The 13,709-nt window shown below is 42.7% G+C and overlaps 2 protein-coding genes across 2 annotated transcripts in view; both read right to left on the bottom strand.

Moving 5' to 3' along the window:
- The window catches only part of LOC311143733 (E3 ubiquitin-protein ligase SMURF2-like), a 62,931-nt gene extending 54,512 nt beyond the window's left edge, over positions 1–8,419 (bottom strand). Inside the window, exon 1 of the mRNA XM_084179608.1 lies at positions 8,034–8,419. Coding sequence (XP_084035734.1) covers positions 8,034–8,085 — 52 coding nt within the window. The 5' untranslated portion in view covers positions 8,086–8,419. The remainder of the gene's footprint in view (positions 1–8,033) is intronic.
- Positions 8,420–8,848: 429 nt separating this feature from the next.
- On the bottom strand, positions 8,849–12,064 carry LOC311147012 (importin subunit alpha-1-like). Its single transcript, XM_084183617.1, has 11 exons — positions 12,025–12,064; positions 11,685–11,808; positions 11,428–11,568; positions 11,199–11,287; positions 10,818–11,083; positions 10,620–10,714; positions 10,133–10,396; positions 9,751–9,984; positions 9,442–9,624; positions 9,163–9,312; positions 8,849–9,058 (listed from the first exon to the last, which is right to left on the bottom strand). The coding sequence occupies exons 2-11, from the start codon at positions 11,748–11,750 to the stop codon at positions 8,969–8,971; spliced, it is 1,578 nt and encodes a 525-aa protein (XP_084039743.1). The 5' UTR covers positions 11,751–11,808; positions 12,025–12,064; the 3' UTR covers positions 8,849–8,968.
- Between the last annotated feature and the right edge of the window lie 1,645 nt (positions 12,065–13,709).

Below are 13,709 nucleotides of genomic sequence, written 5' to 3'. Positions count from 1 at the left end.
TCCAACCTAAGTGTATGTAAACTTCCAACTTCAACTGTACGTACAGTCACTGTGGGGACGACGTCGTCAATGCACTTATTGATGAAGCCAGTGACTGATGTGGTGTACTCCTCAATGCCATCGGAAGAATCACGGAACATATTCCAGTCTGTGCTAGCAAAACAGTCCTGTAGCTTAGCATCTGCTTCAACATTTTTATTGACCGAGTCACTGGTGCTTCCTGCTTTAGTTTTTGCTTGTAAGCTGGAATCAGGAGGATAGAATTATGGTCAGATTTGCCAAATGGAGGGCGAGAGAGAGCTTTGTACGCGTCTCTGTGTGTGGAGTAAAGGTGGTCTAGAGTTTTTTTCCCCTCTGGTTGCACATTTAACATGCTAGTAGAAATTAGGTAAAACGGATTTAAGTTTCCCTGCATTAAAGTCCCTGGCCACTAGGTGCGCCGCCTCTGGATGAGCGTTTTCCTGTTTGCTTATGGCCGAATACAGCTCATTGAGTGCGGTCTTAGTGCCAGCATCGGTTTGTGGCAGTAAATAGACAGCTACAAAGAATATATATGAAAACTCTCTTGGTAAATAGTGTGGTCTACAGCTTATCATGAGATACTCTACCTCAGGCGAGCAAAACCTTGAGCTGTTTACAAATATACATAAGACCGCCACCCCTTGTCTTACCAGAGGCTGCTGTTTTATCCTGCAAATACAGTGTATAACCCGCCAGCTGTATGTTATTCATGTTGTCGTTCAGCCACGACTCGGTGAAACATAAGATATTACAGTTTTTAATGTCCCGTTGGTAGGATATAAGTGCTTTTAGTTTGTCCACTTTATTATCCAGCGATTGTACGTTGGCCAATAGTACCGATGGCAAAGGCAGATTATCCACTCGTTGCCGGCTCCTTATCAGGCACCCCGATCTCCTTCTGTGATATCTCCGTCTCTTTCGCTGCGAATGACGGGAATGAGGGCCCTGTCGGGTGTCTGGAGCAAATCCCTCTCGTCCGACTCAAAGGAAAATGATTAGTCCAGTTCAAGGTGAGTAATCGCTGTTCTGATGTCCAGAAGCTCTTTTCGGTCATAAGAGATGGTAGCAGCAACATTATGTACAAAATAAGTTACAAACAATGCGAAAAAACAAAATAGCACGGTTGGTTAAGAGTCCATAAAACGGCAGCCATCCCCTCCGGCGCCAATAGACTGATAACTACGGATGACCCTGTAAAACAACACATTTCACTGCACCTATCCAGTGTGTGACAATACAACATATATTTTTTGTAGACTTAAAGTCATTGCACTAACGCTAGTTCACATCAGCTCGCTAAACTACCTCGAACTTCCTTCATATTGCACGCAGAGACATAGAAAATGTATTAATTTCCAGATTCTCGCATCATATAGCCCCGTGTAGCTCCGTTGGTAGAGCATGGAGTTTGCAGCGCCAGGGTTGTGGGTTCGTTTCCCACGGGGAGCCAGTATGAAAATGTATGCACTCACTAACTGTAAGTCGCTCTGGATAAGAGCGTCTTCTAAATGACTCAAATGTAATCCCTTTAAGACAATAGATATTAGGACTAGCCTACATTTGTCAAGGGAGTGAGACCGAACACAACCCATTTCTAAGTACCCAATACGTTTTCTGTACTATGTAACTGATAAATAACAAGGGCATCTAAAGTGAATCATAGTGAAAGAAATACCCCAAAGTGACATTTCTCACTTCAAAGGCAGCGTTAGGGAAATGAGCGTGAGCAGAGGGAGGAAAATAACAGAGTTCAGGCAGCAGTGAAATGAGAGGAGCCTGCAGACAAGCAACAGATTAATTCTCACTAGAGCTTCCCCTCACTGCTAATCCAATTCTGACCCATTAACCGGCTCTGCCAGGTTAACACATCAGGCCTTTGAAGGCGCCCTTTCAACCACCCAGGAGGATTACCCTTCAAGTCGGAAAGACTTACACTGTCCGCACGGCACGCAAACAGCGTCTTCCTTGGGAAGCTGACAGAGGGGCTTCTTCAGAGAAGCGGTGTGAAATGCAGATATGTCAGTGTGTAAATAGGAAACTGAGGTGGAGAATGATGAAAATGGACAACGCCGAGGCAGAGCAGGTGCGGGGAGTGTTTCCTCTGTCAGACATGCAGACAGTAAGGTGGAGGGGAGCTTGTAAATAATGGCAGCTGCTGCCTGGAGAGCACTAATCATCAGAGGGGCTGGCTGCAGATGTTCTGTCGACTGATGGTCACGCTCAGCATCTGCTTATCATTGGATGCCCTCTGGGTTCACAAAGAACATAGGCTACAGAGGCAAGACAGAGCGAAGTATAGACAGACGGGTTGGTTGACAACGTCACAATGATGCACTCACATCTAAGAGGCAAAAGGCTGTGTGTTATGATTCTGAACAGTCAGATAGCTACAGCAATGACAAGAAGCTGCCATGTGGAGAATCATGTGGCTGTTTCAGCTAGTTGTATCTTGTTCTTGATTCCATGTCTTGTTTTGACTTATGTCACGCCTATGCTAATATGGCTACAATTCACTAGCTAGCTAATCAACAACTAACAATGCATTTGAGTGACACCAGTGCTTATTGGGCAAATGTATTGATGTTTTCAATAAACATTGATACGAAATATGGTTTAAATGTTGTCAATAATGCTTTCATTGTAAGCAAACCCCATCTGTGCAGGCATCGATTTTGTTGGTAAACAACCCACCTGTCTATAGAAAGGGGAATGTGAGGTGATCTGTGCTTTTAGTTTCTAAATGAGACAAGGAAACTATAATCCATTAACCCGACTTGAACGGAATGTATTGAGTCAGTGAGATAAGCGCACAAACACCAACCTAAGCTAGCATTAAGCTCAATAAAGAACTCTGAATTTGATAATAAAGCTCTGTCTGATGGGCCATCCTCAGCCTAGCTGGGAGCACCACTCTCCTCAGGTCACACCACTCTCCTCAGGTCACACCACCAACTGATTGCTCGAACACATTGAACTGTAGAGAGGACAAGCCTCATAATCCACCCAGCAATCTGAGCAAAACATGAGGACCAACCGACAGTCCTGCTGAGTAATAGGACTGCAATTCTTCACTTTATTATTACTATGAACCTCAAAAGGAGTTTCTCTAGTCTGCTCCCCACCTGTCAGGGGTGACATTTGGACAAGTGTTTGTCTGTAAAGAGCTTCCTCTCAGATGCTGCCCACTCCCCCTCTACATCTGGCCTCGGCTCCGTTGCTGGCAGCGGTTTGGGAGTTTGACCGCAGAAGCCTTTGTCCTCCTTGAAGAGCAGCTGAACCAACAGGAAAGCCAACCCCAGTCAATTAATTTATGAAACATTTTCAATTATTGGAGAGCCCTCAGCGGGGGAAGGAAAACATTTACAAATGACGTGCAATAATTGCTATTGTTTTGTTTTCCTTCTCTTTAAGCAAAATGTGGAACTGTTTGCTCAAATGCAGTTCTGTAATGGAGTAGCAAAGTCAACAGTTCCCCACATGTACCTAATCATTGTGTATTTACGAGGTATCCTTTCTGAACACCCAGATGACCAAAATCACTTCCATACAGGCACTCTGTAAAATGGCCTGAGCCACATGACTCTGCACACATTAAGAACTCTCTTGATCATTAAGTCCCGTGCCTCTGTAGCACCATCTGTGCCCAGTTGCAAGTTTCCCCCCACTACCTAACATGTTAACCCAATCGGTAGACTAAGGACTACAGAAATGGATCCTTTAATCAGATTTGTACAGTGAGAGAATGTTTAGTCTCTCAACCTATTGTCACAAGGGGAAAAATTAGGCTGTTTTGATTTAAATGAGACAAGTGCATTCATTTAACAGCCCATTTTACAAGATCCCAGAGAGGTAGCTAGCAACAATATTTACAATAATCGACTAAAAAAGGAATGTAGATACTTCAATAGGTAAACCTGACAAAGCTGCAGCTTTGTTCAATGCTGTCCTCAATAGTAGCTGGTTCCCCGTCAAAAGAAAGATCAAAAACCACACAACAGCTTTCTCTCTAGCTGAGGGTGGGAGTGCAACGCGCTTAGGACTGGGAGGGGAGCAGTTTACAGTCGGAAAGAACAGGACTGAGTGACTCACAGAAAGAAAGGAAGAGGGGGGGATGCTTTTGTGGAGAATGCTAGATAATCCCACAGAGTTAGTTCTTCTCTGTACAGGGCAAAACCCAGAAGAGTAATATGCATGCTAAACAAATCTAAATGAAACATTAGCAAATAGAGTTCAATCAACTATCAACAGGTCAGCCAATAACACTAAGAACAGATGGCCTTGAAATAAAATAAACTATTGTTATGAAAGGCGTTTCATTTTATTGATGCTATGGAGATCTCTTAATCAATGACTGTGCTGTCCAAATCTGTTGGTGGGTGAGGTGGATTCAGCTCTCAGCTACAAACAGCTGGGGATCAGAGGCCTCAGTGTTAAAATGGAGGGTTCACTTCTCCCTTCCACAGCTTCTTTGTTCAAATTACTTTATGGGAGACACATAAATTAGACAAATGTATGGCTGTTTGGAATGGATACCATTTGGTCATGAACCATGTTTGAGTAATACAATTTAGGGCAGATAAGATAATGTGCTCTGCAATGAGCCATATTTTAACGCTGTAATTTACTACTTACCGGATCATGTATTGTGCCATTAACCATGTTTGTGTGATATAATTTAAGAGTGATCAGCTGTAGATCATAATGGAAACCTGTCCTGTGTATTCAAGGGGCAATTCTCACCCCAAGTGTTAGTTTTAGCGGCTGGTTTGCCATATTTTTCCAGTTTAAAAGCTGGCAACCGTCTGCAACATCTGGTTCAAATGGATGGGGGTATGTCAGCAAGGAGAAGCTCAGAGGAACACAAACAGCTACAAGACTGCTCGCATGTAACAAGTCATCATTCAGGGCTTACCCAATAACAAACTCATCAACAGCAATGTGTCAAAGTCAACTACATCTAACAACAAGCTGCTATTATCAATTCACAACTCATGCTCAGACCTTCATCACTTACCAATAGGTGAGTTTGTATAAGTAAACACATTAGCGTTTCACAAATCATGGCATCTTATCATGCCCAAATATAGTAATAATTATTTAATTTATACAATATTTTATCTCTCTCAATAGCCGCCCCAATTGGGTGGTTGGTCACTACCTTCACTGCATTAAGCACTGAGAACTTGTCTGGATGCAGAACAAGTAAGAGAGGGACGGTGAAAATCGACTAGAGGAGAGAGGGCATTTGCCTGCCGACTCACCCTGAATTGAATTCCGCTGTTCTATCGATCGCTACATTCATTCAGTCTGAAACTGCAATCCTAGAAGTTGTTTGTGAGACTTCAAAATGAGGGGTGTTCTACAAAACAAATTAATCAGCGATTGGATAGTCTAACAAGTCTTACCAATCAGAGTACCAAAGTTGATAACGTCATCATGTAGGCCGGCTCTGGCACAACCCATCGGTTTCTGGGACCAATCAGAATGGTGAAAATGTGTTCGCATTCTAGAAATCGTCAGGGAGGGAGGCAAATCCAGACTCATCGCGGAGAAGAAAAGTCAGTTGGCTAGAGCGATGTGGATGGGTAGTAGGGCTGGGAATCGCCAGGGAACTTACGATACTTTGGTGCCGATACGATACGTATTGCAATTCGATACTGTGATTATTGCGATTCGATGTTCCAAACATATTTCTCACCATATGTCTGCTGCAGAGGGACAAGAGGGAGTCATGAGGAAACAAGTTTTGATCAGTCATGGAAATAAAAGTGCCGAAAACAAATTGGCTCCCTATTTAAAAAAAAGATGGAGAACAAGCCATGAAGGAAAAATATTGGAGTTTTGGTACAGCCAACTAGCTCAAAAATAAAATCCCGATATCTAACTATCGATCCCTCCACCCCCCCATCACTAATGGGTAGTCAGGCAAAGAGGACATACCACTCCCTAAACAAAGTCCTTCCCCGCCCAGAGCGAGTCTGGCTGTGGAGGAGCATATGGATAACACTGCACAATATTACATAGCCTAATCCTAAAAGAAACCTTCCCAGGGGAGATGACGGCGGAAGGGGGAAAACACTTCAGTTCAACTGACAGACATGTGGAAGACAGGTAAATATGAAACAGAGTAGTTAAGTGAGCAAATACACATTTTGTGTAAAGTCATAAATCTCTATTGTCTTCCAGCAGGGATGACGTTTGATCTGGAGCCCTGTACTGTGTAATTCTCCCTGAACCAGGAAAATAGGTCCATGTGATCGTACTCTCCTCATTTTCCACAGTGAATTCACATTCTTACTATTTCTCCAAGACACCACTGCAGTCAATCTGAAAGTGGAATGACAGACTAATTCACAGGGGGCAATTTACAACATAAAGCTCAAGTAAAAATAATAAAAAGTGACAAAACGGTGTTGCACTTGACCACCATGTAGTTCGGACAAACAAAACAGACACCAAAATCAGTCCTAAATTCAGGATATTATGTTGGTAACATTTCAATGGGGCTATCTAGTTCGAACCTGGTTACCCCACCAGTAGTAATTTTTGCAGAAAAGTTACCTCACATTTGGACAAATTCACAGGTTGTCAGAACTCTCAATGTGCTTTACTTTCAATACTTAAAGCTGTGTTTACAAAGCAGCCCAACTCTGATCTTTTCCACTAATTGGTATTTTGAGAAATCAGATCTGTTGCCAATAATTGGGCAAAAGATCAGAATTGGGCTTCCCGTGTAAACGCAACCTCTGTAGCACAGGTGATTTAAAGCAACTGTGGAATACACCATTGAGAGTAATCTCTTTTCAACATCAGGCAGATCTCTCACTTCAGTCCAGAGACCCCTGCTCCCCTCCTCTCCACTTATTTCTATCAGAAACAGCAGTAGCTTAAATATTTAACTTGGCTCTTCCTGGTGAATGGAAAGGCTTGGAATTTGCCTCAGCCCTGATCCTAGAGGTACATCAAACATAGCTGCTGTCATCCCCCTCTCCCAGTCAAAACAATGTCCTCTCATGTAAACGTTTTACTGTTTGTGTTGAAATGGTACAAACCAAATAAGAGCGACCCAGAGAGAGAGAGCGTTGCCTCACAGCCACAGTATTCTGGGGGGGATTGATCCCCACTTTGCAGTATGCGAACTGTCTGGGACATATGCTGCGTTTACACTGACAACCCAATTCTCATATTTTTCCACAAATTTTTCCTCCACCAATACTTGTGCAAAAGATCAGAATTGGGCTGTCTGTGTAAACGCAGACATCGTCTCTCAATCTAGCCGCCATCTAATCCTTCAATTTTACAGATTGTGTAGTAGCTGTGTCAACGATGGCATTGTTTAATTAGCTAGATTAATAGCACAACACAAGGAATACAGTAATGTATGTGGGACAGAATAACACACTTACGGCAATTAATGAGAACGTTAGTTACCCACATTAACATTATATACATAGTTTAAAAATGAAACCGGAAAATCTATCCTATCCCACATAGTTCTTATACACAAAAATTGTGGATGTAATTCTGAATCTCTTGGTAGTCTTTTGCGCGCACACAAACACACACGCAACCCCAAATATTTCTTAAGAACTAGTTTAAGCTAACTAGTAACGTTACTATTTAGTTAGCTAGCCAGCTACCTACTAACAGTAATCCCAGGCTGAATGCTTTTGCCTGTGCTAACGACGTTAGATGGGTAATGTAATCTAATGTTAGCTAACTATCTAGTTTAACACGCGTTACAAATCACATTTCTGAAACGTTACCAAGTTATCTAGCTCCTGTGTAGTTTCTTTGTTTCGTTTTAGTTTAATTTGCCAGTTATATAACGTGCCCTACTCAAAACATTAAAGTGCGCCCAAACTTTTAAACACCACAGCAAGCACCCTTTCGAACACACACTTTTGTCCTACAAACTAACGTTAGCTGGGCTAGCAACACACAATAAACATAACTAGCTAGGTCGCGCTAGTAGCCACATTTGTGGAGGAACAACATGTTGGGTCTCTTACCTGTTAAACGCAGCTTAACCGGACCATTTCGCCGAACTCCTTGGTTAGACATCTCCTCTTGCTTCCAGCTTGACAAAAATATTTTATATAATAAATATTTATCAACCAGTTTCAGACCGAATTAACAATAATGGAGTCAAGGCATTGTTGCCCGGATGTGGACAGCACTGCTGCCATTATGATCACACAATCACTGTCCCGCACACCTACAAAAACAATAATTACTAGCTAGGATGCCTCCGAGTGCATTTGATTGAACAAATACTCTGTCAAATCGGGTTTCTGTCCTAACTATTTTATAAAGGAAGCAAGCGACCCGAGTTCATACTTCACATCTTCAGAACGCTTCAGCTTCGGACCGCTTGGAATTCAGTCCTCCTCTCAACCAGACGAGCTGAACTGTTGAGCTTGTGCGACCTTCAGTGCAGAGATCCCACTTTAAGGAGGCTAGTAAGTAGCTGACCAATGACGACATAGGGATGGAAACATCTGCCTGCACCGCTTACCTTAAAAACTGAAATGACAAAATGCTAATGATTGAGAAGAGTCAGCTTTAAAAAAAAAAAAAAATTCTAGAGATTTTATTCAGACAAAAGTTACATTTCAGATTGCTAGGGTCAGTGTAATGCTAAAAATAATGTGAAATTTAGCTCTGACAGTCCATATAGTGCCAAAAACAAAGTGTGTATATCTTTACATACAGTTCTGTTTGAGAAACAAGAGGGTGAAAGCTATAAAGATGAATATTAAATTGTAATTCAATTTGCCATTCCACCCAAACCTCACAAGAAATTACAGCAGTTAGAACTTATTTTAAGAATTTTATTTACAGACATTTATAAACGTATGTACATTTCAGATAGAATAGAGGTCCATTACACAAACTGAGAACAAACAGTGGCAGTATACAGTAGAGATGAAAGGAGAAGTGCTATTTAGAAGTTGAAAGTGCTTTGGTTTTCACTGATCTGGAATGCATAGCCATCGGTTGTCGATTCCGGAGCAACACATTGGTCTTCTTCTTCCTACAAAACAGAACGTGTCAGAAAAATTGAGGCAAAGGAAACAAATACCATCTATAATAGGATGACAGATGTCTACTTAGTCACCATTGCACAATGATGCTCACCTCGCCAGAGAAATATTTCTCGATCAGGTTGAGGGAGGCCTTGTAGACCAGCTCATTCTCATGGGACTGCAGAGCTTCAATCTTGTCTAGTCCACCGCATTCCTCGATCATCATGCACAGCTTGTCTGTTTCACCAATCTTATCTCCAGCCTTATGGACAAAAAAATAATATATATATATATTTTTTTAATCACCCGAATCTTGCAGTTGTAGTGTACAAATGCCCATGTCTATACCAGTAATAAGATTAAGTAATTATTGGTGAGAAGGTCCCCTTACCAGGAAAATGTTGGTGACGGCATCCAAGATGACAAGGATGGTTTTGCTGTCCTTTGTTGAGAGCAGATTCAACAGAGGCTCCAGCACATTGGCTTGAACAAGGTACACAACCTGTTCAACTGTGCCCCCGCTGGTAAAATTGGTTATGGCCCAAACTGCCTCTTTCTGAGTCTTGTAGTCACCCTGTATGGAAAAGCAGATGAGAGGAATACATTGAAGAAAACATCCCATCATTCCTAATTATGAGAAATTAATTAATTAATACAAATCCTATCATAAGATATTACTATGGATAACAAACCTACATACCTTGCGAAGGATGTCTACCATGAGAGGGACCAGGCCAGCGTTGATGACATCCTGGATCTGAGAGTCTCTCCCTGCAGTGATGTTGGACAGGGTCCAGGAGGCTTCCTTCTGGATGTTACTCTTGTGATGGCGCAGCAGGCCAGGGAACATGGAGAGGGCCCCAGCATTCAGCACGGCCTGAGTCTGCTCATCCGTGCCAGTCACCATGTTGCCAATGGCACGCAGAGAAGGAATCTGAAGGGGACAGGTCAAAGACAGTGGTCACTTGGGTGAAAAAAGGCATAGTACCATAAAGACGTTGAGATTCATAAATATATGGGTGACTACATCATTGTACATGACAGCCCACCACCCCTGCAGGATAAATAGACAGTGCTCATACCACAACGGAGAGCTCCCCAGAGCCAAGCAGCTGCACCAGGCGGGAGATCAGGCCAGTCTGCACCACCACCTCAATGCGATCGTTGGGCCCGTCGGTCAGATAGGACAATGCCCAGCAGGTGTCTGCCAGCACCTCCTTATCGTCATGGTGCAACAGACGCCCCAGAGTGGGCAGGATCTGTTGCACGGCTGCCAGAGGGGGAGATGGGTTCTTGTTGCGGCACAGGTTTGACAACGTCCATGTGATGTTCCTCAGGTAGCCAGACTGCAGCAAAAAATAAAGGTTTTACTGAGGTGTTCATTCATTGAGTTACAGCCCCACCTAGTGGCCAGTGAGGCAAGTAATGTGGGGGCAAGGAGTTAGAAAAAAACAAGACAAATACTTTGTTTTGTAGCATTATGACATGAAAGTCAAGTGATTGTCCATTGCTTATGAATGGTTGCCAAGGGTCACTGCATTAAGAATACTAGGCACTAAGAATACTTACAGAGAACAAAGAGAGCTCAGGGACAGCGAGCAGACTGAGCAGGGGGGCCACAGCTCCATGCTTGATGACCTGATCTCTGTAGACCGACCCATCACCTAACAGACGAAATCAAGGATGTAAGGTTAGGGGTGGTAGATCACTTTTGTAGTTAAGCTCCATACACTGAAGAGATGCGGTAACAAAAGAGGAATGCCATACCTGCAATGTTACCCAAAGCCCAGACAGCCTGCTCGCTGATGTGGGGGTGGGGAGATATGACAAGGCTGATGAAGGCTGGAATGGCTCCGCCCTCCACAACAGCACTGGTCTGGTCAGATGTTCCAGATGCAATGTTTGTTAGAGCCCAGGCAGCCTCAAACTGGATAGGGGGTGACTCCAAACCCAAGAAAGCAACCAATTTAGGAATCAGCCCAGCACTGATGATGTGGTCAATGGGAGGATGTCTCTCACGGGATAGCAGTTTCCTGTAATGAGAACAATTGAAAAAGGAACAAGTCATGATCATGGTAGCCCCTCCCCTCAAAAAAGCACCACAATAAATACAGCATTTCCCAGACAGTTTTACAGAGATCACTTTACCTAGCAGCTTGTGTGGCGTTGAGCTGAGCATCAAGGTTGTTACTGTCCACACCAGTGAGAATCTCCTCCACGGACCACTGTCGAGTAGCCTGTAAATTAATACAACACATAAATAAAACCAGGGATTGTAAAACTGAAAGAGTTACACCATTTTTAAAAAAAAATATGCAGGTTGTAGCCATTGTAATGATTGTGCATTGTATAAAACAGACAGGCCTAACAAACTCACCTGACAGTTTAGGCTTTTCTCTTGAAGTGGGGAAGTCGCATCGTCGGGCAAAGTGCTGACATTTCTTCGTTTGAAAATCTGATCGTCCTTCTTTGCCTTGCGAAGTTCGACGTTCACTTCAACCCTCCTGCGTCTAAGCTCCTGCAAAGTGATCATTGAACCATCATTGATTGTGCCTAGCCAGATTCATTTAGTTAGCAAGCCATTACCAAATATTTGAAATGAAACATTGAAAATGTGCCATACATGTCACTTACATTTGCATCTTTTCCCTTATTCTTGAACTTGTCCAGACGGACACCGTTCTCGTTGCCAGCAGACATTTTTGGGCAAATTGATAAATTTTCGAGGTAGTTTGATAAAGAAATATTTTTTGAGCACCTAAACGAAATGGAAAAATTAGCTTAATTAAAGTTAGCTAAAATCCAGGTACACGTTTTTGGCTTTTCTATAAAGTTATATCGGTCACAAGTGACCAGGAAGAATAGCTAGCAAATCATATCAACAAAGTCAATAAAAAAGTAAAGCAGTAATATGTAGACGTACATCGAATATTAGCCAATCATTACAAAATATGAGCAGTTGACAAGCACTTACCGGGACCTTGTTCAAAAATTCTAGCTAATGCATAGAAATGTTGTACAGACCTTTAAACTCCTGTCATAAAGCTCCCTGATTGGTCAGTTCGATTAAAAGCATCACCCTATTGGACTGTTTTGAAAAATCACAGGGCGCTCAGGAAGTGTTGTCAGAAGACACCTATCGCGAGATTTCAGGACTACCATGCCCATGTAATACAATTTGTATCATATAAATATCAAATCAGAATGTATTTTCTCCAACCAAGTTCATGTTGGAACAGTTGCTTTTGTGTTATTAAATACAACTGTTTAAAATGTGTTTTCTGCTCAGGATGTGTGTGGAAACAATATCTAAATCTGATGCAATTCAAGGAGTGGCTTCAAAAGCCTAGTGGCTTCAAAAGTCTGGACAAACATTACACCGACTATCGTGTATCATGACCAATTATCAACATCAACCTCTGAATACAGTATTTACATGTGCTTCCGTATATATGCTTACAATGGACATTCATTCAGACATTAATGCCTGGAACCGGGGATAGAGGGTCACTGGAGTCCCATCTGGTCATACCAGTGCTATTAAAGGAAATTAAAATTATATAGATGCAGCTAGTTGATGAGATCATGTAAGGTCTTACCCATAACTGCCAATTAAATAACAATGTACAGTGCATTTGGGAAGTATTCAGACCCCTTTACTTTTTCCACATTTTGTTACCTTACAGCCTTATTCTAAAATGGATTTTTTTTTTTTTATCCTCAGGGAGGTGACCAAGAACCCGATGATCACTCTGACAGAGCTCCAGAGTTCATCTGTGGAGATGGGAGAACTTTCCAGCAGGACAACCATCTCTGCAGCACTCTACCAATCAGGCCTTTATGGTAGAGTGGCCAGACGGAAGCCACTCCTCAGTAAAAGGCACGACAGCCCGCTTGGAGTTTGCCAAAAGGCACCTAAAGGACTCTCAGACCATGAGAAACAAGATTCTCTGGTCTGATGAAACCAAGATTCAACTCTCTGGCCTGAATGCCAAGCGTCACATCTGGAGGAAACCTGGCACCATCCCTCTGGTGAAGCATGGTGGTGGCAGCATCATGCTGTGGGGATGTTTTTCAGCGGCAGGAACTGGTAGACTAGTCAGGATCGAGGGAAAGATGAATGGAGCAAAGTACAGAGAGATCCTTGATGAAACCCTGCTCCAGAGTGCTTAGGACCTCAGACTGGGGCGAAGGTCCACCTTCCAACAGGACAGCTACTCTAAGCACACAGACAAGCTAATGCAGGAGTGGCTTCGGGACAAGTCTCTGAATGTTCTTGAGTTGCCCAGCCAGAGCCCGGACTTGAACCCAGATCGAACAGCTCTGGAGAGACCTGAAAATAGCTGTGCAGCGACGTTCCCCATCCAACCTGACAGAGCTTGAGAGGATCTGCAGAGAAGAATGGGAGGAACTCCCCAAATACAAGTGTGCCAAGCTTGTAGCGTCATACCAAAGAAGACTTGAGGCTGTATTCGCTGCCAAAGCTGCTTCAACAAATTACTGAGTAAAGGGTTTGAATACTTAAGTAAATGTGATATTTCCGTTTATTTTTCTACATTTGCTAAAATTTCTAAAAACCTGGTTTTTGCTTTGTCATTATGGGGTATTGTGTGTCGATTGATGAGGGAAAGAAACCTATTTAATCAATTTTAGAATAAG

Source organism: Coregonus lavaretus (genome assembly GCF_964263955.1).
Source record: "Coregonus lavaretus genome assembly, chromosome: 2".
Taxonomy (NCBI): domain Eukaryota; kingdom Metazoa; phylum Chordata; class Actinopteri; order Salmoniformes; family Salmonidae; genus Coregonus; species Coregonus lavaretus.
Note: the sequence above shows the minus strand (reverse complement) of the source record. Positions and strands in the feature narration are given on the sequence as shown.